This window comes from Thalassophryne amazonica, chromosome 5 (assembly GCF_902500255.1).
Source record: "Thalassophryne amazonica chromosome 5, fThaAma1.1, whole genome shotgun sequence".
Taxonomy (NCBI): domain Eukaryota; kingdom Metazoa; phylum Chordata; class Actinopteri; order Batrachoidiformes; family Batrachoididae; genus Thalassophryne; species Thalassophryne amazonica.
Window position 1 is genome coordinate 88,229,197 of NC_047107.1, and position 25,326 is coordinate 88,254,522.

Here is a 25,326-nt window from a genome sequence, read left to right on the forward strand (position 1 = left end):
GTTCGTGGATACGACTGCACGTATTATAGAACTTCCCATTTATGAAGCCAAGCATTGATCCCTCCGCCAGTATGTCTGCCTCTGCCAAGATATATTTTATCCCGCTTTCTGAAATGAAATTACCAACTGCTCTGAAGATGCAAGTTCTAGATGAAAGTTACCAAGTGTTATCAACAATTTGTCAAAGAGTGGCCTTTCGATTTCTTGAATTGAGTAAGCCTTCAAAGCAACAGCTAAGTCATATTGGCGTCACATTGGCGTCATTATTATCCCACACAGATGCTGTTGCAAGGCCTGGATTCAACTTTATGCCATCTGTTGCATGGCGATCGCACGACTCCATGGAATAAGCAAATTCTGTCTCTAGACCCTTCGCCTCGCTGTAACTTATACTGTGCCCTGACCTGTTCAAAATTTGCAGCATGAGCATGGATCCAGTAAGTGAAGCTATCCCTAATCCCAAAGCAGTGTGATTCCATGGTTTGACTGTTCCTCTGGTGACATTAAAAATGGCATTGGATGCCATCGACGTCACCTTACGGTCAATATCATCCTTATGCACCCCACGAAAGTTTGGTGTTAGGCCACCTAGAAGAGTCCTAAAAAGCAGGTCTAACTGTGCTGGAATGTTTGGGGCAGACTCCTTCAGATTCTGAGCGGTAGCTGGATTTGGTGTCCTTGATTTAGAGAGCTTCAATATCTGGCTTCTAAAATTAGGGCTTTGAAGTAATCAGGAAATTTCAGACAGATTCAGTTGTATACATGTTTGTGATTTATCTAAGCCTATTGACTCTGGCTTGAAAATATCCTCTGGCATTGGTCATGCAAGATTCACTGGATGGGTTATGTGTTGATATATTGTTGGACTGGAGCAAAGAAAAAGGTTTAGATTTATCCATGCTGACTGGGTATTTTATGAAAAAAGTTACTGGCATGGTATTTTGAGGGTGTCTGGCTTGGACCCCCCACCACTGAAAATGTCTGTCACTGCTCATTTCTGTTGAAGTGGGCCCTACTGATAAATTTGAAGTTGGTTTCAAGTTGTTACCCCAACGAACTAATCTAGCATGATTTTTGGTGCCCTTTTTTTTTTTTTTAGGTCTAGCAGGGGTACCCCACCACCAAAAACCTCTGTTATTTGTCATTTCTACTACACTTTATTATGCTTATTACATTTTTACTTGCTTTTCTTTGTTACTTATAAGAGCTAAGCTAGCTCACATTTTCCATGTATTATCCTGTCCCTGAGGACCAAACCCACCAGCAGGGAACCAGCAGACTTCCGTTTCTTTGTTTGTCCAAGTACATAGATCCTTGCTGGGCACAACAAATTTTGTTACCTTTCCAGCTAGGCTGACCCCTGTGGGCTCCTGCTCTAATAATCAAACCTCTGACTGAATAGAAACAATGCGGGTTCCGTCCTGGCTGTGGAACAACTGACCAACTCTTCACTCTTGGGGGGTCCTAGGAGTATGCCCATCCAGTCTACATGTGTTTTGTGGACTTGGAGAAGGCATATGATCAGGTACCCCAGGAGATATTGTGGGAGGTGCTGTGGGAGTATGGAGTGAAGGGGTCCCTTCTCAGGGCCATCCAATCTCTGTACTCACAAAGCGAGAGCTGTGTTCAGGTGCTCAGCAGTAACTCGGACTCGTTTCTGGTGTGGGTTGGCCTCTGCCAGGGCTGCACCTTGTCACCAATCCTGTTTGTGATATTCATGGACAGGATATTGAGGCATAGTCAGGGGAGGAGGGTTTCTGGTTTGGTGGGCTCAGAGTCTCATCACTGCTTTTTGCAGATGATGTGGTCTTGTTGGCTTCATGGGCCTGTGATCTCCACCACTCACTGGGTCGGTTCGCAGCCAAGTGTGGAGCTGCTGGGATGAGGATCAGCATCTCTAAATCTGAGGCCATGGTTCTCAGCAGGAAATCGATAGATTGCCTACTCCGGGTAGGGAATGAGGTCCAAGTGAAGGAGTTCAAATACCTCGGGGTCTTGCTCACGAGTGAGGTGACAATGGAGCGTGAGATTGGCCGGAGAATTAGCGCAGCAGGGATGGTATCGCTCTACTGTACTGTTGTGACAAAAAGGGAGCTGAGCCAAAAGGCAAAGCTCTCGATCTACTGGTCAATCTTCGTTCCTGCTCTCACCTATGGTCATGAGGTTTGGATCATGACTGAAAGAACTAGATTGCGGGTACAAGCGGCTGAAATGGGCTTCCTCAGGAGGGTTGCTGGTGTCTCCCTTAGTGATAGTGTGAGAAGCTCAGTCATCTGTGGAGAGCTCAGAGCCGCTGCTCCTTCACGTTGAAAGGAGCCAGCTGAGGTGGTTCGGGCATCTGGTAAGGATGCCTCCTGGTCACTTCCCTAGAGAGTTGTTCCAGGCACATCCATCTGGAAGGAGACCCCAGGGAACACCCAAGACTAGGTGGAGAGATTTTATCCACCAGTCAGAGGTGGTCAATGTGGCCCAGGAAAGGGAAGTCTGGGGTCCTCTGCTGGAGCTGTTGAGTGAGTGAGTGAGTGAGTGAGTGAGTGAGTGAGTGAGTGAGTGAGTGAGTGAGTGAGTGAGTGAGTGAGTGAGTGAGTGAGTGAGTGAGTGAGTGAGTGAGTGAGTGAGTGAGTGATCCTAAAATATAGTATATCAATTTCCACTAAACACAAAGCAAATACTGGTTGCCACCTTGACTTGTACAAACATGTCATGATGCTGTTAATCCCAATGGAAATTTTCCGAACCGTTCTGCAGTAATAAAGCTCCGTTTCTAGATAACTAAGAGATACGTGCTTTAAATATTTGCCAGTGTAAGTACTTATGTCATACCTAAGGCATCAAAAGGTTACTTCTTCACAATTTAATTACCAGCAGACAGTTTTCTAAATCGTTTTAATGTTTGATATTGTATTGTATGTTTTATTGAATTTTTAATGTGATATTCTGTTGTAAACTTTGTAAACTGTCTGAGTGCATTGAAAAGTGCTATACAGTAGTCCCTCGCTATAACGCGGTTCACCTTTCATGGTGTCGCAGTTTCGCAAATTTTTTTTAGTGCAATTTTGCATGCTTTTTTTTTTTAACAGCGCATTGTGTTCTGCGTCCTTATCAGGCGGGCCGGTCGCGGCACCGGTCGGCATCACTGCGATTGCTCTCACTGCCTCCGATGCGCTTACTGAGTCTGCGGGCTCGGTAAACGCAGCAGCGGGCCACTCACACTGCCCTCCTGTCTGCTGTGCGGAGCTGCGCCAAATCTGGCAACAGGTCCAGAGACTACGCTCGCTGTTTTGATGCGGATGTTGACCGCAGCCGCAGAGCTCCGTGACCACCGAGAGAGGACTTGGAATCTTTGCAGGTCTCGCATCCGTACCTCCGGAGGCAGTGAGCAAAGGGAGAGTTCTGCGTTTGTCTGTTTATAATCTTCTCGCCCAGAAGAAAAAAGAGAGTGTTTACACAGGAGAGAAAAGTGAGAAAATGTTAATGCCTGTTTGAGAAAAGTGTATAAAGTGTGTAGTGAGGGGTTTTACAGCCTTAAAACATCTATAATAATTGCAAAAAATAGCGCTGACTACTTCGCGGATTTCGCTTATCGCGGGTTATTTTTAGAACGCAACTCCCACAATAAACAAGGGACCACTGTACAAATAAAATGCATTAGTAGTAGTAGTAGTAGTAGTAGTAGTAGTAGTATTCCTGTTACACTAAGTATTCACTAATAACTCAAAAAGTGTTTTCAAGAAACCTCAAAAGTAGCAAAACTCTATTTTCAGGTAGAAAAACCTCACTCACCTCAGTGCACATGTTGTCATACATTGGGGTGAGTGATGCTCAGCCTGCTGGTGACCACGGGACCGAACTCTGGCAGCTACACGACAGGAAACAACACTCCTCTTTGAAAGGTGACTTCTGAGGTGAGACATACTGATTTTTCTTGGGTAGAATAAATCCAGAAGAGTGAGAAAACCCTTTGACACTGCCGCCATTAACACGGCCACGGGTGTGGTATGTATGTGCATGTGTGTGTGTGTGTGCGTGAGAGAGAGAGAAAGTGTGTGGGCATGAGCAAGTGTAAGTTTCAAGTAATTTGATCTGCAAGCAGGTAAAAACCCATTTTACACACGAAACAAAGACTCCAATCTGTCATTTTTTCCTTCCTGAGCCTTTTTTTTTAGGGGAGGCTGAGAACCTGAAACAACAGACTTTATATGCAGTAACTCACTTTGGTGTACAGTACACTATGGATTCAAGTGAGAAAAATCAATAGAATATCATCTAGAAAGATAGTAATGGCTTTCTAACTTAATGGGCTCACACAGGTCCATCGATTAGGTGCATTAACATCTGCAATATCTCAACAATCTGATTTGCATTTAAATTACTGTTGGCTCAGTGCTGACACTAATATAACAAAACAGACAAATGTATAGCGAGCAATACACGCAAGAGTTTGATTTTACGCCTGGCTGAAGCATGATTAGCATTTTACAAAAAAACAAACTTTGCAGAAAGCTGCTGCAGCAAATATACAGTGCAAAGTTAGAACATTTTTGGAGTTGAGATGATTATTATGTTTGAAGCCATCTCCTGAAACAGCCATAACTCTGTTGGTGGCGCTGATCTGAGCCTCCTGCTTGGATCCCAGGAGGGAGATGGGGTGGGGTTGGTGTCTGTGGAGAAACAGTGTGTGTGTGTGTGTGTGTGTGTGTGTCTGTATATGTATATCTGGAGGGGGGACAGTGTGAGGTGAGATGTTGGGCGGGCAGTGAGGTGGGGTGGGAGTTTGATGGACTGCACTGTCACCTCCTGCTTGGCGATTTACGGCGGCAGGGCTGCTGACGAGTGCGGGGCAGTAAACAGGCCAACCGGGGGCGTATTTCACAGAGAGCTGGCTTTTATGAAGAACACCAGGATGGCTCTCCCCACAGCTCCGCCTGGCCCGCCGTGACGGATGGAGAAAGACGCATGACAAGCTTCATCATTGTTTGTAAATCTTAACTGTTCCCGCTCACTAACTCCAGAAGGCAATTTTGCGGAGACAGCGGGGTGTGTGGAAGAGGAGGGCGAGGAGCAGGGGGGAGGAGGAGGAGGAGGCAAAGAAGGGAAAGGACAGCGTGGCACTCCTGAAGGTTATTTGGATCTCGGTATTTGGCCAAATGATTAGCCTTATCCAGGGAGGGAGATAAATCTGAGGGGGTGTTCTTTGGCAGTCAGGTAGACAGGGAGGGGCAGGTAGGAGCTCAGCACTCACAGCTATCTCCTCCATTTGGATGGATCCAGGGCCCGGGGTGAAAACATGTTCAGTCAAATCCACACTGTTCCAGAAGTAGAAGAAAATACAAAAACTTAAGCCCTTTCTTTTTTTGATGATGGTGTAATTAAAACATATTAGCAGCACAGTTACATGTTAGACATCTGCTCACACGAGAACACCGCAACTTCAGCTGTTTACTACTGAGTGGATAAGATACGACCGAGCGAGGCACCACATCAAGGTCACTTGTTCGTGTGAGCTGGCAGTGGTTAGTTGACTTCAGTCACCGGAGAGACGGGGTGGTGAATGAATCCTGGCCAGAAAGCCTCCTTCACCAAACCTCCCACTCAGCTTTTAGAAACGAGTCATTCAAACCAAGTTATTTAACAGGAATGGCATTTTGTAGCTGACCTCTGCTCACACTGACACTCTCATACAGTGAAGGAGGCAATACAGTGAGAGGGGATCAAAGCTCATCCTTGTTTTTTGGATTATTAGCAGGCAACAAAAAATGTTTATTTCCTTTTAGTTTTCAAGCCTTTTTTTAAATTCTGACTTTATATATTTCATTCACAAGAGACTGCAATACAGGTTTTGCAATCCATCTCCAGAAAGGAAAGGGAAGAAAGGGTGAGCACCTGGACTGCAGTAGCTACAGGTGTATTACACTGCTCTCTGTGCCAGGCAAGGAATATGCAAGAGTCATTCTCAGTGGGATTCAGTGTCAGCAACTTGCTGTTTGTGACCAAAGCAGTCTCTTTTCACACCCAAGCACTCAACCAACAACCATCACGTGATGCCAGTATATGTGCATGAGAATGAAGGTCCAAGTCTTGTGGGTCCTGGTTCTTCCATTGTTACTGTATGGTTGTCAGACTTAGACTCTAACTAGTGATCTAACACAATAATAGGAGATTTTTGGTGTTGTCTCGTCAAACAATCACTAGGTACTGCTGGAATGACTTTGTGTCAAAGGTGCAGTAACTTAGTGAGACCCGGATGAGGTGTATTACTTTGACTGTGAAGGAACGTGAGTTACGACATGCGGTGCCCTTCTCTGAGCATGATCCAGCATGCACGTGCCTCAAAGCTGAGGAACCCCAGTCGCAGAAAAAAGTCAAGAGGACACCCACGTATCACCTGACTGCAGCAGTTCGACAGCTGCTCTCTGGAGGTGGGGGTGCACCAGACGTCTGCCTGGGTGGTTGTCAATCAGAGCCATGATTGTTCAGTGTGATGGTGGATACGGTGATGCATGGTGCCAGCACGTGTGCACAGACATGACCTGACCTGATGGCAGGTTTGCTTTCACTGTCTGTGACATATTAAATCCAAAGGTTACAGATGCAGTGCTCTGTTATTCATCTGCACTACCTGGATAAAGGTCCACTTTGATTAATTTGTATTTTTCTTTTGATCTAACAGAAAGGTGAAGGAATACATGATAAAAGGTGGTGACACCAGCTGCTGCATTCTCAGAAACCACTGCACATGTGCATGGGACATCTGATGCACTCTGCATTTTATTAACCTTTGTGACTTGTAGTTATCGCTACTGATTAGTAAGTCCCTTCGGCTGCTCCCTTGTTTGCACTCGGGGTCACCACAGCAAATCCAAGGTGGATCTGCATGTTGAATTGGCACAGGTTTTACACCGGATGCCCTTCCTGACGCAACTCCACATTACATGGAGAAATGTGGCAGGGGTGGGATTTGAACCCGGATTTGAACTCGAAACCAAGCGCCTTAACCACTTGGCCACCACCCCTGCTAGTTATCGCTACTGATTATTGCTCTGAATTTATCATTCGTGATTAATTTATTGTGTTAATGTCTAGTCATGATAACAATAGCAGCTCCATGAATTCTTCAGTCCCATTGTGAATGAAGGGAGCTGTGCGGTCTGAGGTATTTGAAAGTGTTTAATATTCACAAAGTTTGGCCTGCAACTACATGCTAAACATCCTAATTCTCACTATCATGTTGCAGATTCATTTTTTTTTTTTTTTTAACTAGCTGCTAAAATTGCACAAATGAGACCGTCTTTAATCTGGACACAACACCAACAGAGACATTCATCAATCCACCCATTTTCTAAACTCCTTTATTACAGTTTAGGGCCATGGGGGCAGGTTGGGGCTGGAACGTATCCCAGCATTCATTGGGGGAGAGGCAGGGTTCACCCTGGACATGCCACCAATATATCACAGGGCCAACACATTCACACCTACTGACAATGTAGAGTCACCGCTTCACCTAACCTGCATGTGTCCGGACGTAGGAAGGAGCTGGAGCACCCGGAGGGAACCCAGGCAAACATGGGGAGAATATGCAAACTCTAGACGGAAAGGACCAAGCGGGAAGAGATCCCAGGACCTCATTGTGAGGCAACAGCGCTAACCACTAAGCCACCGTGTGCTGCCTGCAGATTCAGCCTGATAAATTCAAACATCTTTAAATGGATTTGTAAAACACAATTCTTTGGTAGAACATGCAATCTGTACATAGAAACTGGTTTCTTTTAAGGGTTTACAAGCAAAAAAAAAAAAAAAAAATCTTTGCAGCCAGTAGTTTAGGAGGTCCTGTTCTCTGATGTGGGAGTCTGAGTTGATCCCAAATGAGGGACCACCCGTTGGCTGTTGTTGTCTTGTAATGGAGCGTAGACGTTCACGGCATGATGCTGACATGGGACCCTCACAGGAGACGAACAGGTGAAAGTCATAAACAAATACAGGTACAAATGTGGGTGTTTTTATTTTGTGGAGATGGTGCTGTCACAGGTTTAGTTCAACTAAATAAGGACGTTGATGCTGCAAAAATCAAAGTCCCTATTTCCCCTCACAAATTTATATTTGAAATATTTATGAATTTGAAATGTTTGTCACTATGAACAGTGAAGCTGTTAAAATGTGTTACAAGTCTACTACTATTAATGCTGCTAATGCACGCTTTTTTAAGTTAACTGTTATAGTGACCTCTGTACTCACTGTGCACAACTGGTTGGTTTAGTGAAGTTACCATTCAGTTTTGGAAAGCCACAGCTTTCACACACTATTTCTCTATTTCTACTATTATAATACTGTTGAAGTAATTAATTTTGAAGAGACAGCAAGGTGACCAGAAGAATTGACTCAGAAAATGTTCAACATTCACAAGCAGTGTAACAATAATGGACAAGACAAGAGCGCCACCAACAGAAAAACTGAATCGGCAGCACCACCCAGGCTGGTTGAGTCACACACCAATTCTGGAAAGTTCAGAAAGAACCAAACAATACACCTTTTACTGTAAAGACAGAGACAAAAAAAAGTCTCACTGATTCCAAATTCACTCCAGTTGACCTCTCTTTTCATAATTGAATAAATATAATTTATTTCTCTGAAGCTTGTCATTTTTTAGTGTTGTCATGGGTGTCTTGGTGGCTTCCCTCTGTTTTTGAGGACAGCCTACTCCAGACAGATTTACTATACAATTCAGTTTCTACTTGCTAATGACTGATTTAAATGAACTCCATTTGGAAATGTTCTTATATCCATTCCCTGATTTGTGAAAAGAAAACCGGTGTCGCGGACTGAAATTGGTCCCTTCCTGTTTTCACTGCGCATGCATCATTCCAGAGCTTCAGCAGCAATTCACCGAATATTACTTCGTTTCTGCTTAAAACTGTACTCCAGTCATCATATCTCAGCGACAGATATAATTTCCACATAAATTCAGCATTATTTCATAATAAAAAATGGAGGAGTGATCAGAGCATGACAGCAGCATGTCTGAGTCAGAGTCTGACTCAGAGAGTCTGACTCTCTGCACCCAAATTGATCAAAGGGAATAATGTGATTATTAACCATCAGATTGACAAAGTAAAACCTCTTAAGACATTCTAAAGTCAGTTCCAAGCAGAAACAAGGCAGCTTCAAGCATAAACAAGGCGATAATCGGAGTCGCTGCTGAAAGCTCCAAATTGACACATGCGCTGTGAAGGCAGGGGGAACCGATTTTTAGGGAGGACCGTTCAGTCGGTGACACCGGCTGTAAAAGAGTTAGGGTTTACAGTTAGGGTTAAAAGGGGCCCACACCTGTGCATTCCATTATTTTGAGTTTCATATTTTTAAATATACATTGTAAAGACTTGTTTTCCCATTGAGACTGAAAGGCATATTCTTGAAAATTATTGTCTGAAATTGCCAGAATTTTTGAAATTGGTTTGATATCATAAAACACTAAAAAAAATTGCAATCCCAAGGGGTGCATACTTTCCAATGTGCTGTAAATTACTACTTTTAATGGAAGCCAATGGGTTAATTCTAGTATGCTATTGAATTCAATTTTTTATTACTTGAAAATGGTCTTGGATGATGCAATAGGTCATTGTGAACAAATCACAATGAGTGTTAACTGGATACACTTTCTGGTGGTGCATTGTGAAAAAGCCTACCCCAGCAGTTATAGGGCATGAAGTAGGACACACTCTGGACAGGATGTTAGTCTGTCATAGGGTTCCATCATTCAATGAATCAAAATATTCTTTACATGACATGATTGGAAAAAATTCCATTATTTGTTTTATATGACACCAAAATAGATCCACATGATTTGAAATTTGACTTATAGGAAGCTGATAGCAGGAGGTAGAGTAAGCTCTGTGTCAGGCCAGCAATGCACTTCAGCCAGCAGGCAGCTCACTGACACTCTGCTCAGTGATATATATATGTAGAAACACACATCTGCTTTCCTGAATCCAGTGAAAAGAGCTTCTGCAGGTGCTTCTAAAGTTGTCTCCACAAACACTGTGCCAACTGTGGATTTAGCCTCCTTGCATCATGGAATAATTTTTACAAAAAGCTAATGCAGCCATGCAATAGACTGAAACAGATGGGAAAAAAATGGACAGCAAACAGCCCAAAAATGCACTCTAGTAACGTCATCCATACAATGGGACAAATAATGAATGACAAGTGACACAGAATCCACCAATCAAATGACAAAGATCTATTTAGTAGTCATATAACATGTATTAACTAACCCAAAACCATTTTAAGTATCAGCAACTTGACTATAACAATATATCACAAGTAAATGAACACCATGGTACTCAGGAAAGGCAGGAATCAAGTATTTAAATTTCAACCTATGTCACAGAAAATGGAATTTTATCAAGTGGGTTCAAACACTGAAATCCTATACTTATGATAAAGTCCCATTAAATGTTTAGGATGCCTGAGAAAGTAAGTGTGTCAGTTACTCACAGGCTGCCACAGTCTCAGAGCAGAAGCTGTTGTTGTTGTTGTTGTTGTTGTTGTTGCTGCTGCTGAAGGAAGTTGAGCTCAAGCCTTGAGCCAGGTAGGTGGGTGGTGGGTAGTATGAATGCATTCGAAACTGAGATGACATGCTGTGGGTAGACAGGCGACCATCACCATGAGGCATCTGCTTTATATAAGTTAACACAAACAGAACAAAACTTTTCAAGATTATTGTGAAAACTGCACAAAGAAGAAGAAACTATTACAAAAAGTCTCAGGTTCTAAAAGTAGAAATGTAAGGCCTTCTTCGATCCATCAGCACATGTATTCTGGACAGCTTGTTCCCCTCTGTGATAATATCAAAATCTATTTTCTGAAAATTGTTTATAATGTGGGTTTGATGTGCTGCATTATCATATAAAATTGCATGTCATGAGGGAAGGCTCAAGACCACAAGACAAGAAAACCACAAAAATAACTATAAGAGGAACACACACACTACTCTCATTCTGGAGGTGCTAAGTTCATGGCAGAGAGAATAAATGAATCACAGAATGAGTGGCACAAATGCATTTCATTTTTTGCAACTGAAAATGTGCACAAACTGAGCACAAATCTGGGCACAAAGCTACTGGACTTACCATATGCATTAATCATGGGCGCGTTGAGTACAGTACATAATTTCAACCAACTATAGTGGCAGAGTGGCCACCAAAGCCTCCTAAGGTGAAGCAGTAAGGTAAATTTTTGTATTTTTCTTGACAGTTAAGTTGTTGGGGGGGGGGGGGGTATATTTGTTTTGTTTTTGTTTGTTTGTTTTTTTACTTGTTTGGGTGGTCCTGCGGCATATTTTCAATCAACTTACGACAAGATGGCAGTAGCTGATACAGTAGTGTTCAGAATAATATTAGTGCTATGCGACTAAAAAGATTAATCCAGGTTTTGAGTATATTTTTTATTGTTACATGGGAAATAAGGTACCAGTAGATTCACTAGATTCTCACAAATCCAACAAGACCAAGCATTCATGATATGCACACCCTTAAGGCTATGAAATTGGGCTATTAGTAAAAAAAAAAGTAGAAAAGGGGGTGTTCACAATAATAGTAGCATTTGCTGTTGACGCTACAAACTCAAAACTATTATGTTCAAACTGCTTTTTTAGCAATTCTGTGAATCACTAAACTAGTATTTAGTTGTATAACCATAGTTTTTCATGATTTCTACACATCTGCGAGGCATTACTTTTGTTGGTTTGGAACCAAGATTTTGCTCATTTACTAGTGTGCTTGGGGTCATTGTCTTGTTGAAACACCCATTTCAAGGGCATGTCCTCTTCAGCACTAGGCAACATGACCTCCTCAAGTATTTTGACATATCCAAACTGATCCATGATACCTGGTATGCGATATATAGGCCCAATACCATAGCAGGAGAAACATGCCCATATCATGATGTTTGCACCACCATGCTTCACTGTCTTCACTGTGAACTGTGGCTTGAATTCAGAGTTTGGGGGTCGTCTCACAAACTGTCTGCGGCCCTTGGACCCAAAAAGAACAATTTTACTCTCATCAGTCCACAAAGTATTCCTCCATTTCTCTTTAGGCCAGTTGATGTGTTCTTTGGCAAATTGTAACCTCTTCTGCACGTCTTTTATTTAACAGAGGGACTTTGCAGGGAATTCTTGCAAATAAATTAGCTTCACACAGGCGTCTTCTAACTGCACTTACAGGTAACTCCAGACTGTCTTTGATCATCCTGGAGCTGATCAATGGGTGAGCCTTTGCCATTCTGGTTATTCTTCTATCCATTTTGATGGTTGTTTTCCGTTTTCTTCCACGCGTCTCTGTTTTTTTTGTCCATTTTAAAGCATTGGAGATCATTGTAGATAAACAGCCTATAATTTTTTGCACCTGCGTATATGTTTTCCCCTCTGCAATCAACTTTTTAATCAAACTACGCTGTTCTGAACAATGTCTTGAATGCCCCATTTTCCTCAGGCTTTCAAAGAGAAAAGCATGTTCAACAGGTGCTGGCTTCATCCTTACATAGGGGACACCTGATTCACACCTGTTTGTTCCATAAAACTGACAAACTCACTGACTGCATGCCACACTACTATTATTGTGAACACCCCCTTTTCTACTTTTTTTTTACTAATAGCCCAATTTCATAGCCTTAAGAGTGTGCATTATCATGAATGATTGGTCTTGTTGGATTTGTGAGAATCTACTGAATCTACTGGTACCTTGTTTCCCATGTAACAATAAGAAATATACTCAAAACCTGGATTAATCTTTTTAGTCACACAGCACTACTATTATTCTGAACACTACTGTACATCTGATATATGTCTATACATGTGGCATGTAAACTTATCTGAATGATGCACTGTCTGATACACATTCTCGTAAACACAGTGGTGGTACTGCACCATGACCCTGGATGGCAACCTCCTAAGAGCTGAATAAAGACAACCTGCTGGGTCTAGCAACAGAACAAATTTAATAAATTATGCTCTCAAACTGAAAGGCTGTATTCTTGAATAAAGATAGGAAATAACTTTCACATGCTTGACACTCAACTTGTGAGACAACCGGAACTGCAATGAGGAGTGCAGCCAGGCTAAGGTAAGGCTAACTGTATAAAAGTTTTAAAAAATGTATATTCATCTAAAAATGTTTACATTTAGAGACATAAACATGTATACTTTAGTTCTGCAGTGGAGTTCTTTGTGCAGTGCACAAGAACATTAATAGGCCCATTAGCATTTGCTAGCTAACACATATTTTGCATTATAAATTTTGTTTCTTGATGCATGAAACAGGAATATCATGTTTCAAAAGCTAATGCAACTTTTAGAGCATTGCCACATTCTTTCTCGTAATGGCACATTTTTAGACAGATGAGACAAATACTAACGTATGACATATAGTACAGAAAATACAGTAGTTTAATTATTGCTTTAACTTCACTTTTGCTGTGTATGATATTACATGTTACTGTGTCTGTTGTCACCTGAAACAATGTATGCCAGGTGTATTATTGCATGCAATCGACCACACCAACAATAATATTAGGTGAGTGTCACACAAGCCACCAAAGCTTCCTGAGGTGAAGCAGTGCAGTAGTAAGGTGAAGTTTTGAAATTTTCTATGTTTATTTTTTAGTTATAATGATTTTCCATTCACACTTGTGTATTTTACTGCATATAATGATTGTAGTCAACATATGCACAGTGAGATAATAGCATTTTAGTAAAATAATATAATAATAATAATGGATATGGTGGCGGGGGGGGGGAGGGGGGGTCTGTCACAGAACATTGCATTTTTGTACATTTGAATTTTTTTTACTCTCATATGAACACTACTCACTTACCTTACATTTATTTTACAATTATGTCACACTAGTAGCTTAATATGACAAAAACAATTATAAAAATGTCCAAGTGAAGTGAAATGTGACAGAAAAATAGTAGTGGGTGAATTCACAAGACCATGGCATGTTATAAAGAAAATGAATTGCAACATGGAGCAGTGGCTTTCTCCACTCCTCTGAAAACTTTAAAACATGCTGTCTACTCAGCAGCAAGGCCATCTTACTGAGTGTTTTCAATTTCACTTTTATGGAATTTGATTCCTGTCAGCCTGTAATATGTCACCCGTATTGTCCACACCATCAATTCTCAGACAGCTTTATAAACTGTTATTTAAGCTACACTCACTCTAGTATTAGGCCATGAAAAATACAATAGAGATTGGAGTCTTGAAGGTGTAGTAAGCTTACATTATACAGGACACACAGAACACCAAAAAAAAAGATAAATAAATAAACCTTTGCAAAAGTTCTGGCATAGTCATAACAAAGGTTTGCATTAGTTGACTGTTTTCACAGGCTGACAGCAAAGGTTAAATCAGCGGTTCACACTGACAGTGTGATTCCTTATAAGTAGTTATCACTTTATAAACCTTTCCCAAAATACATTGGTGAGATGAGTATAATTTCTATTACATTTTTAATAGTAACTCACAGATAAATAAGGCTGAATCAATGATCACTTTAATGAACTCCATCAATATTTTGTGAATATGTGTGAAGTTCATCAGTGGAGCAAAATTAGGAGAACTGCCAAAAAGAATTTGTACATTTTTATGGGGGAGAAAAACATGTCAGCATCAGCATACCTGACTTGGCAATGCAGTGAGACGTCTGACTGTAGTCAGTGTCGGTCTGGTAGTTGTCATCGGTGCAAAAATAAATGTGAGAAGAACCGGAATATTTTTCTGCCTGCTAAGTGTGAATGTACATAAACACCATTTTCGATAGATGAACTGACCGCTTCACACATTATAAATATCTTTCTGAGTAACTGGTGTTAAGCTATATCTGACAGAATAATTTCATACACTTACAGGACAAGGTGCTAGAGATGACGTTTCAGATGTTTTGTATAATAAATGTAGCGAAAGTATGAGTAGACTTGAGGCTGCATTCTACTGTATGCAGACTGTTAAGCAGCTGTCAGTGATTTACACGCTGCTCTTTGAGACGTGCAATCACCATGTGATGACAAAGACTCTTTATTTAGAGCAGTGACACTTTACTGCTCTTTTAAAATGACAAACAGTATGTGCATCAAAATGTCTTTCAAAATGAGGCAGACAACTTCTCAGGAAACCGTCAGACACAGCAAGCATCTACATTATAACAGCCAAGAGGCTCTGTGTGTGTACGTATGACTTATTACGACTTATTAATGTACTTATTAGTGTGCTTATTAATGAAGACACCCTACAAACTGGAATGGTACTCAGACAGCATGTGCCTTCACTAAGGCAGAGCAATCCCAAAATACTGCCCTGGGATTAACAAAATTATTGTCTGTTTAGCGTGCTACTTCTCACAACACAGTGTTATCATAAACTTGTCATGGTTCACATTCCAGTGTCCTGATGACTGGGTTTCTATTCCTTCTATTATGATCTCCAACGTGTTATATTTGAAGTGTCTATATCATGGTTTGTACTAGAGTAATCTACTAGTCGATGAGTGATATCTCCTCTGTGTTCTTCTGGTTGTACTTTTATTTTGACAGTTCTGCTTCTGGTGCATGTTGATGACTTTACTTCCTAGATACTCTGGTTTTCGGAATCACGTGCAAGTTTGTTTCCAGATTAATTGGATTATACACTATTTAACTGTCAATTCACTCACTGCAGTGCCAGATTTTCTCATCTGTGTACCAGCTTTCTTGCATTTATCTCCAGTATGTTGATCTCCATTTACCAACTCTGTGCTTGCCTGTTTCTTGGGTTTAACTTGCCATATATTGGACTTCCGACATTGTATATTTAACTGTTGATTGACCTTCTGCTAACGTCATTGGATTATCTCTATGCTGCTGCCCTAACGAACGCCGTTTGCTGAACAAACTGACTGAATGTGTACTGAACCCACACCTGTGTTACCAATTAAGTCTCAAGTTGCTCCAGGCTACACAGTGCTACATGCTGACTGCTACGTAATGCCACATGTAGCCCATTCTAATCGACCATGAAAATTGAATTAATTAATTCAATCATTAATTTTCTATACCCTCTATACCCACTTATTACAATTAAGGACCACAGGGGGGATGGAGCCTATCTTAGTGGTCATGTGGCGAGAAGCAGAGTAAACAGTGGACAGCCCATACAAATAATTGTAGGGGCTTGCACCATATCACACCAAATCAAATCATTCCATAACTTTTGCAGATGTGTCGGTTATTGCATCACCTGTACTGCCGTCAATGGTAAATGGACTGCATTTATATAGCACTTTTCCATCTGCACCAGACGCTCAAAGTGCTTTACAAATGATGCTTCACATTCACCCCAATGTGAGGTTACTCACTACACACCCGGAGCAACTAGGGGATTAAATACCTTGCCCAAGGGCTCTTAGTCATTTTCCGGTCATGCTGGGATTTGAACCAAGGATCCTCTGGTTTCAGGCCCAACGCTTAACCATTAGACTATCACCTCCCCTGCGAGGGAGTCAGTCAAATTTGCCATAAATAAATAAATAATTTTGGCATGCAGGTGATGATGACAAACTATTTTTATGGCACCATATTCAAAGAAAACCTGAGGCTGTACTTGCTGCCAAAGATGCATCAACAAAGTATTGAGCAAAGGGTGTGTACATGTGATTTCTTAGGTTTTTTTTTATTATTATTATTATTTTTAATAAATATGCAAAAATTTCCAAAAAAACTTTTTTCATGTTGTCATTATGGGCTGTTGTGAGTAGGATTTTGAGGGGAAAAAATGAATTTTCTCTATTATGGAATAAGGCTGTAACATAATAAAATGTGGAGAAAATGAAGCGCTGTGAGGACTTTCAGGATGCACTGAATATATATATATATATATATATATATATATATATATATATATATATATATATATATACATACACACACACACTTTCTTTAGGTAGACACACAATGGGAGGGCTTTCTTACCTCCCTGCCTGAGAGGGCCGCTCTTCTTATCTGGCACCATCTACAGTCTGGATGCTCTACACCACCCTTATATTATTCTTATATTATTATCATCCACCAGCATGACAGTGTGAGTGCAGAGGAGGTGACAGGAGGTGGTAGATGATTTTACACTGATAAAGACCATAGTGTTTCCTCTCATGTTTTTAATGTGCAGTAGGAAGAGCTGCAAGACAACAGCTACCTTAATATTTCTCATTATATGCTGACTAACACAAATAGTACTGTGGTATATTACAGCTGTGTAAAATTTGCTATCTGACTACCAGGAACTAATACCAGACCAGGATGAGCTCATGTTTGTGTTACCATTATATGGGATCCCCCACCCACCCTAAAAAGCTTGTATACATACATAGACACAAGATGCAGCTGTGTATCAACTGTTTTTGCGCCATTCTGTTCTTAACATAGATTATATACACCTAACTGTATCGGAACACACTAAAATCTCATACAAAAGGAAGTGGTGTAACAATAAATTGGACATATGCAAACTGTAACAATAGTTCCTCGGCCACTGTAAGTCACCTGGATGATACGAGACATTAGTTTCAGTTAGAAAAGTGGGCATGGTCAAACTCCAAAGGTTGTATCAAGGTCAAAAACTTGTTGGAGCTACCTACTACCCACTCTTGTACCAAATTTCAGCTCAATATCTTTAAAAACTGCTGACCAAGCAATTGGACAGCAGTGGCATTTTCAATATGGCCACCATGGCAGCCATATTTGAAATCACACAAAAACCTGAGATCCAAGCCTCTCGGATATATTTTTAGGGTTGCTGAGTACTACCTATGTAGCGAATTTCAGCTCAATTGTTGAATAAATGGCTGACAACTAGCTATATATGACATTTTCAAATATGGCCACCATGGCGGCCATATTTGAAATCAGATCGGAATGCCTTGAGCAAACTTTGCTGTCCTCATGGGTAGAAATATGCACACCAAGTTTCAGCTTCATTGGTCCAGCAGTTTTGGAGAAGAAGATGTCTACACATGCTGAAGACGCCGACCTTCGGCCCAGATGAGCTAATAATAAATGGCATTTTGCATGAAGAATATATGGTTTTCAGTCATACGGTGTCTGGTATGTTCATAAATCTTTGTGTTATTTCCTAATGTACAATGACATTTTACAGCCATCTGTAAGTCACAGTAATCAGAAAACAGCTGTTTACCAGGCTTGAAAACAGCATTAGGTTGTTCTGAAACAAAATGACAAATGAAAGGCACCAGAGGGCTGATGCACAGTCTGAGTGCTCTAGACCCCACAATATACAGTGCATTCGGAAAGTATTTGCAGTGTTTCTCTTTTTCCACATTATGTTATGTTACGGCCTTATTCCAAACTGAATTTACTCCAGGTGGATTCCAACTGAGCTGTAGAAACATCTCAAGGATGATCAGTGGAAACAGGATGCACCTCAGCTCAATTTTGAGCTTCATGGCAAAGACTGTGAAGACTTATGTACATGTGATTTCTTAGTTTATTTATTTTTAATAAATTTGCAAAAATCTCAAAAAACCTTTTTATGACCCGTGAGGCGGGGCATATAGCATCCGGGTTGTCCGTCCGTCCTTCCATCAGTTCGTCCATCCGTCCGTCTGTTTGGCCACAATTTGTTCGCCGCAACGTAGCTCAGCACCTATTGCTCGCAGAAACTTCATACTTGGTGGGTACATGCCTTGGAGGAGTACTTTGCATGGGTTCGAAGGCCGGTGACCTTGACCTCCGTTTCAAGGTCACCAGTGGTTGTATTTGTTTCGAAGGCTGGCGACTGTGACCGACTTTTTATGGTCACTGTTTGTCACATCCTCTAAATAAATATTATGCCAATCTCCAATTTTTTCATTGTATATCCCAGTTTACATCAAACACATACAAGGTCTGTCAATAAAGTAACAGTCCTTTTTATTTTTTCAAAAACTATATGGATTTCATTCATATGTTTTTACGTCAGACATGCTTGAACCCTCGTGCGCATGCGTGAGTTTTTCCACGCCTGTCGGTGACATCATTCGCCTGTGAGCACGCCTTGGGAAGGAGTGGTCCCGCCCCCTCGTCAGATTTTCATTGTCTGGAAATGGTGGAATGAAAAGGACTTTTTTCCATCAGAATTTTTTCAGAAGCTGTTAGAGACTGGCACCTGGAAACCATTCGAAAAATTTATCTGGCTTTCGGTGAAAATTTTACGGGCTTCACAGAGAATAAGGACTGTTACTACAGCTTTAAGGACTGCTTTAAGGACGCTTGGCGCGCCGCGCTCCGAGCTGCGACGATGAGGCAGAAAACACCACATCATTTCTAAACGGATGGCTCTGTGGATACGAGACCGTCGTGTGCTCTTTCTCTGGTTATCACAAGAGCTGGACATCAGCCATTTTCCGGCAGATTTCACTTTTAACAAAAGATTTTGTCATGGAAAGCCATGCGGAGGCTTCACGCGTAAAGACCGATTCGCTGATGAAGCGAGACAAAGGAACACCTCCATTTTGGAGTGTTAGAGGACAGGTTGGGACATGCCCAGCTCTCCACAATTTCTCTTATACTCACTCAACTGGTAAGCACTGAAAGCCAAGATAGGCATGTCCAAAATTGTCCTCTAACACTCTGAAACGGAGGTGTTCCTTTGTCTCGCTTCATCAGCGAATCGGTCGTGACGCGCGAAGCCTCCGCGCAGCTTTCCATGACAAAATCTCTTGTTTAAAGTGAAATCTGCCAGAAAATGGCTGATGTCCAGCTCTTGTGATAACCAAAGAAAGAGCACACGACGGTCTCGTATCCACAGAGCCATCCGTTTAGAAATGATCCGGTGGTTTGTGCCTCGTCGTCGCAGCTCGGAGCGCGGCGCGCTGACCGTCCTTAAAACAGTCATTCTGTGTGAAGCCCGTAAAATTTTCACCGAAAGCCAGATAAATTTTTCGAATGGTTTCCAGGTGCCAGTCTCTAACAGCTTCTGAAGAAATTCTGATGGAAAAAAAGTCCTTTTCATTCTGCTATTTCCAGACAATGAAAATCCGACGAGGGGGCGGGACCACTCCTTCCCAAGGCGTGCTCACAGGCGAATGACGTAACCAACAAGCGTGGAAAAACTCACGCATGCGCACGAGGGTTCAAGCATGTCTGACGTAAAAACATATGAGTGAAATCCATATAGTTTTTGAAAAAAATAAAAAGGACCGTTACTTTATTGACAGATCTCATAAGCCTTCAACCAAATACCTACCCCATACAAGTACATATTACTGCACTTTGCATGGAAAATAATACTGTGCGCGGGGCATTTCGTGATGAATGTCTCTAGTTTCATGTTGTCATTATGGGGTATTGTGTGTAGAATTTTGAGGGAAAAATGATTTTCATCCATTTTGGAATAAGGCTGTAACATTCGGATGCACTGTATGAAATGTACAAGTTAATATACATGGGGTCTAATGGTGTTTTATGAAGTTATTCATACCAATCAATCACAAATATTTTGTTGATCAATATACACTTTAGAACATCCATCTGTGCTTCTGGATTGTTGAAATAAAAAAAAAAAAAAAGATGTTTTTTCAAGACCATGTTTTCTTTTACCTTTGAACAAACTACTCCAAAATCTAATCACCTCTAGATAGAGAGGGAAAACAAAATTTACGGGGCTTGTATCATTTTAAAATTGCTGGCGTTTGGACGACCAGGAAAGGTTTCTATGTCTCCATGTGTTGCCCTAGAATATGGAATAACCTGATGGATGAACCCAAACGATGTCCAAATATCAATCAGTTTAAAAATCAATATAAAGACATGATGTTTTCAAGATATGTATCTGCTGAAGAAGGCTGAGTTTTGTGTGTTGCCAATTGTAAATGTAAATTTGTAAATGTGAATTTGTTTGGTAGCATTCAGATTGTGTCTTTAAACTGAAGAGTCTGAAGTGGATGAAAATGGGACTGGGAATAGATGGGTTTTTTTTACTTACCCCGACTCCTTTTGGACTAGATAATTTTATTTTTGGTGAAAAGGGTAGGTGTTAATAAGCTTTGCTTCTGCCTATACTCTTTCAGGCACACGGATGCATTGTAATCCATTTTCTTTCTTCGTTGTAAGTTTTTTGTTGTTGTTTTGGACTGTGTGTGCTGAATAAATTCATTCATTCATTCATATCTATCCAAATAATATTCCCACTAAGTTTAAGCAAAATCCAAACAGCTGTTTTTACATCACCTCATTCACAAACACATAGAAATACACACACATAAACCTGCCAGTGAAAACAATACCCCGCTGTCTCAATTTTGCCAATGCACAGGATAAAAACTCAGTTTTACAGGTACAAACTGTTATAGAAATAGTAAAATTTGGCTTAATTCAATATATTAGTTGAATGCAAACATAAAATCCTAAACTGTTTGATCAGAAAATCGCAGACATTTATATGTTTAACTAATCTGTGATCACCTAGGATACAGTGAAGATATATGATCACGTCCAACAAAGGACATGGCATTGTGCTTAGCAACAAATACTGACACAAAATCAAAAAGGAGTACCTCAAGGATGCCACAGCATTTTGGGGATGCACCACATTAAATGACTCTTTTGGACAGGTAAGAAGAGACATGAAAGAAACTAAAAAAAAACTATTTTGCAGAAGGGAAATTCCTCTGTGCTTCAGCATAGCCAGACTGAGGAAGGACAAGTGTGTGTTGCAGAAGGACATCCACTGGAACAAATGGAATGTTTTTTTTTTTTGTCTTTTTTTTTTAAATAGTGCAAAAAACAAACATTTTGAGTGCCCTTTGGCACAAAACATATTTTATTTCACCCTTTGAGACATGAAATTAGAAAGATATTAAAAGATTCTGCTGGTGTTTTGGTGACCTAGAGACCTACAGTCTATGATTCTCAGCTTCATATTTCTCCCATTCCACTGGCACTCACTGCTAACTCCTATGAAATGAAGAGCAGCTGCTTCTGAAAATGTTCCGGCACTTTTTCTAATAGTAATAAAGCTTCTAAAACCTCACATTGTTCAGCTGTGCATTTGCAACACCACAAACGAGACCGCCACCTTCACACAATCAACATTTCATGCACAAACAAAACATGCTCCCTGAATTCAAATAACTTAGCACGTAGCCGTCTGCACCTGACAACATCACTGAAAAGATCATAAATCACCACAGCGGATGGCTAAATTATGCTAAAGAGTGCTAAATGATTAGCATTAATGTGCTCACTTTCTCTGTTGTGCGCTGAGGCGTAGCGGTTTGTTCCTCTGCCGACAGACAATACCATTAACCTTTGCAATTCAGGCTTTGCCGTGTGCCGGCAGGTTAGCAGAGGCAGTGATCCCAAAACTAGATGTTACTACTGGGTGAATAGGAGGAGGCAGACACACGTTTGTCATAAAAAAAGTAAACCACCTCATCAGGGATCACAGAAGAGTTATAGACCTAATTTGTTTAATGCTCAACCTCATCTCATTGGACACAATAGAGATACATTTGAGCATAAATCAGTGTGAAAATACAAATGTGTGTGTGTGTGTGTGTGTGTGTGTGTGTGTGTGTGTGTGTGTGTGTGTGTGTGTGTGTGTGTGTGTGTGTGTGTGTGTGTGTGTGTGTGTGTGTGTGTGTGTGTGTGTGTGAAACGATATTTATGGTTTCAATGATGTCTCCGTCTCCCTTTAAGCGGCAACATTAAAGAAATCCCTCTTATTCATCTTGAATAAAAAGTGAGCAATACACATTTTTAATATAAAAAATTACTGCTGCATGCACAGAAAGTTAACTTTTACTGGGGATTTTCACACAAAGACATGGCACTGTAAACACATCAGTGAGTGTTCTCTAAACAGAGAACAAGTGATAGTGTCCTGATATCACTGAAACAACAGAAAGAGTTCCTAAGGCAGGATCGAGCGTCACTGTGTGACTGTTACTTTGTATACGAGGATAACCAGCACGTGCTGTGTAGAGCGCTATGGTAACAACAAACAGATCTGTGCTCCTTTGTACACCTCTGTTAGTGCAGCAAATAACTGAAACAATACTTCACATGGTGATACAAGCACCAAATCCAGCACAAATTCTTCTTAGATATTGCTCTTTTGAAAAAACTGACGGGCCACTTGAATTTTCAATAAGCGGCCGCGTAGGGGTCATTTGAAGAATTACACAGGAGTTAAAATATAAAAATGCTCCAATCATATTGAAAACTATACCACATTATTTGTCTGATCATAAAGATTCCAAAAAGGTATAGTTTGGACTATCTATGACTGAATGTTATGGAGTTATGGGGTAAAAACCTTAAGAATGGTGACAAAGGTAAATTTCAGTTTGTACAGGGGTCAAAAGTTAAAGTCGCTCCAATTTTAGTAAAAAATGGTGCAAATTGTTGATGGAGCTACTTGTGTTGAATGCTTGGTCTCTAAAGTAAAGGTCAAATAATGTTGAGATCCATTGAATTCTATGACATGTGACATATGTTACCCCGTAACGTGCTAATTAAGCATGATACATGGTGCAAACTATTCCTTTTTGAAACCCTATTAACACAACCAATAATTTGCACCACGTTTGAACAAAACTGGAGCAACTCTAACTTTTGACCACTGTACAAACTGAAACTGAACTTTGTCACCATTCTTGTTGTTTTTACCCCATAACTCTATAGAATTCAGTCACAGATAGTCCAAACTCTACCTTTTTGGAATCTTCACAATCAGACAAATAATGTGGCATAATTTTTAATATGACTGGAGCATTTTTATATTTTGACCTCATGTAATTCTTCAACTGACCCCTACATGGCCGCCTATTGAAAAGTCAAGTGGCCTGTCGGTCAAAAGAGTAATATCTAAGGTGTACTTTTGCCAGATTTGGTGCTTGTATCACCATTTGAAGGATTCCTCTGTAAATATTCTGTTATTTGCTGCACTATGTCTCTTTATGACATCCTACAAGCTACAAGGACCCACGAGGTAACAGACGAGCTTTATTTTATATGATGGCTGGGGTAAGACGGCCCGAATCACATTTGACTGAACAAAATGAAATGGGAACTCAAAAGATTTTCAAGTCAGGCTCTAATTTTTAATGTTTTGGAGTCATATTTTCATTCAGGACAAAAACTAATTTGGAACAACACTGATTTAGAATGTAATCATAGTAGGCTAACCGGCTAATTAATGATAATACAATAATTTCAGCTAGATTAAACAACTGGAAGTGGGTCAGGGGCATTACTTATTGAACGCCCCTCGTAGGGTGACCATATTTTGATACTCAAATGATACTCGAAGTTTAAACAATTTAATGGTCCAATGAAAAAGAATGAAAACCAGGACATTTTCATCACTTTCTAAAAAACAACCCAGGACATGTCCTGGGAAAACAGGACGTTTGGTCACCCTAATGATAACACTCTCAGTAAACCACTTCTTGTCACCGTTGAACAAATGAAGATGTCATTAGAAGTGTCCAGTAGCACAGAGAGGGTCTCTGTACATGTTTACCTCACTACACAGAAAGAAACATTTTAAAACAACCATTTGAATCTTGAACTCCTACCTACTAAGTGTCACTGGTTGAGCCTTTAAAGTAGGTAAATTATTCATCCTCCAACCCTGTGGCTGTGGACCTTTTGAATTTAATACAGGTATAATATGCAAGGATATAACTTGGAATTTGGCTTTAAAGGGAAACAGAAAGCTTTTTGAGAATTTGTTTGTGCATTCCTTTATAAAAATTGTTACTCATAACTTGCAGAATGTTTGAGCACAGCATAGATAATATTATTTGAATTAAATTTGCTGCTAAAATGACGTGTAAATCGCCATTGGCTGAAATCAGTGGAGGGTGCGTCCGGTTGACGTCACTGGTTGGGGTCTCCTCCGCTGTGGACGAGTGCAGTTTACTGTGTACTTCTATTAGTCTCGTCAAGAAACAGGTGGAATATGCCGTAAAGCTGTGCATGTTGGCAAAGCCACAAACGGAGGAACAAGGGAGACAATAATTCCTTCCATAAGTAAGTGGTTTTGGTTATTCTTGTCACTTTGTCCGTGACATTTGGTTGATAAACAGGTGTATGTTTCCTGCCTGTGCCTGTATCATCCAAGGACATGGACGACACTTACACACACCACTCACACACAGAGATGTGCACACACACCACTGGCTTCATGAATGAAACTCGGTCAATAAAGGATAATTGTGTAAAAATATAATATATATAAATAAATGTTTCATAATGGTTTTAGGAGCCGCGCTATGTTGAAAACAGCAGCAGCA

At 40.7% G+C, this 25,326-nt stretch overlaps 1 protein-coding gene across 2 annotated transcripts in view; it reads right to left on the reverse strand.

The window, feature by feature from the left end:
- The window catches only part of dmrt1 (doublesex and mab-3 related transcription factor 1), a 94,618-nt gene that overhangs the window by 53,548 nt on the left and 15,744 nt on the right, over positions 1-25,326 (reverse strand). Inside the window, exon 4 of one of the 2 annotated variants that reach the window (XM_034170800.1) lies at positions 10,492-10,669. In XM_034170800.1, coding sequence (XP_034026691.1) covers positions 10,492-10,669 — 178 coding nt within the window. Of the gene's footprint in view, positions 1-10,491; positions 10,673-25,326 lie in introns of both variants that reach the window. The other variant, XM_034170799.1, reaches the window with a different exon arrangement.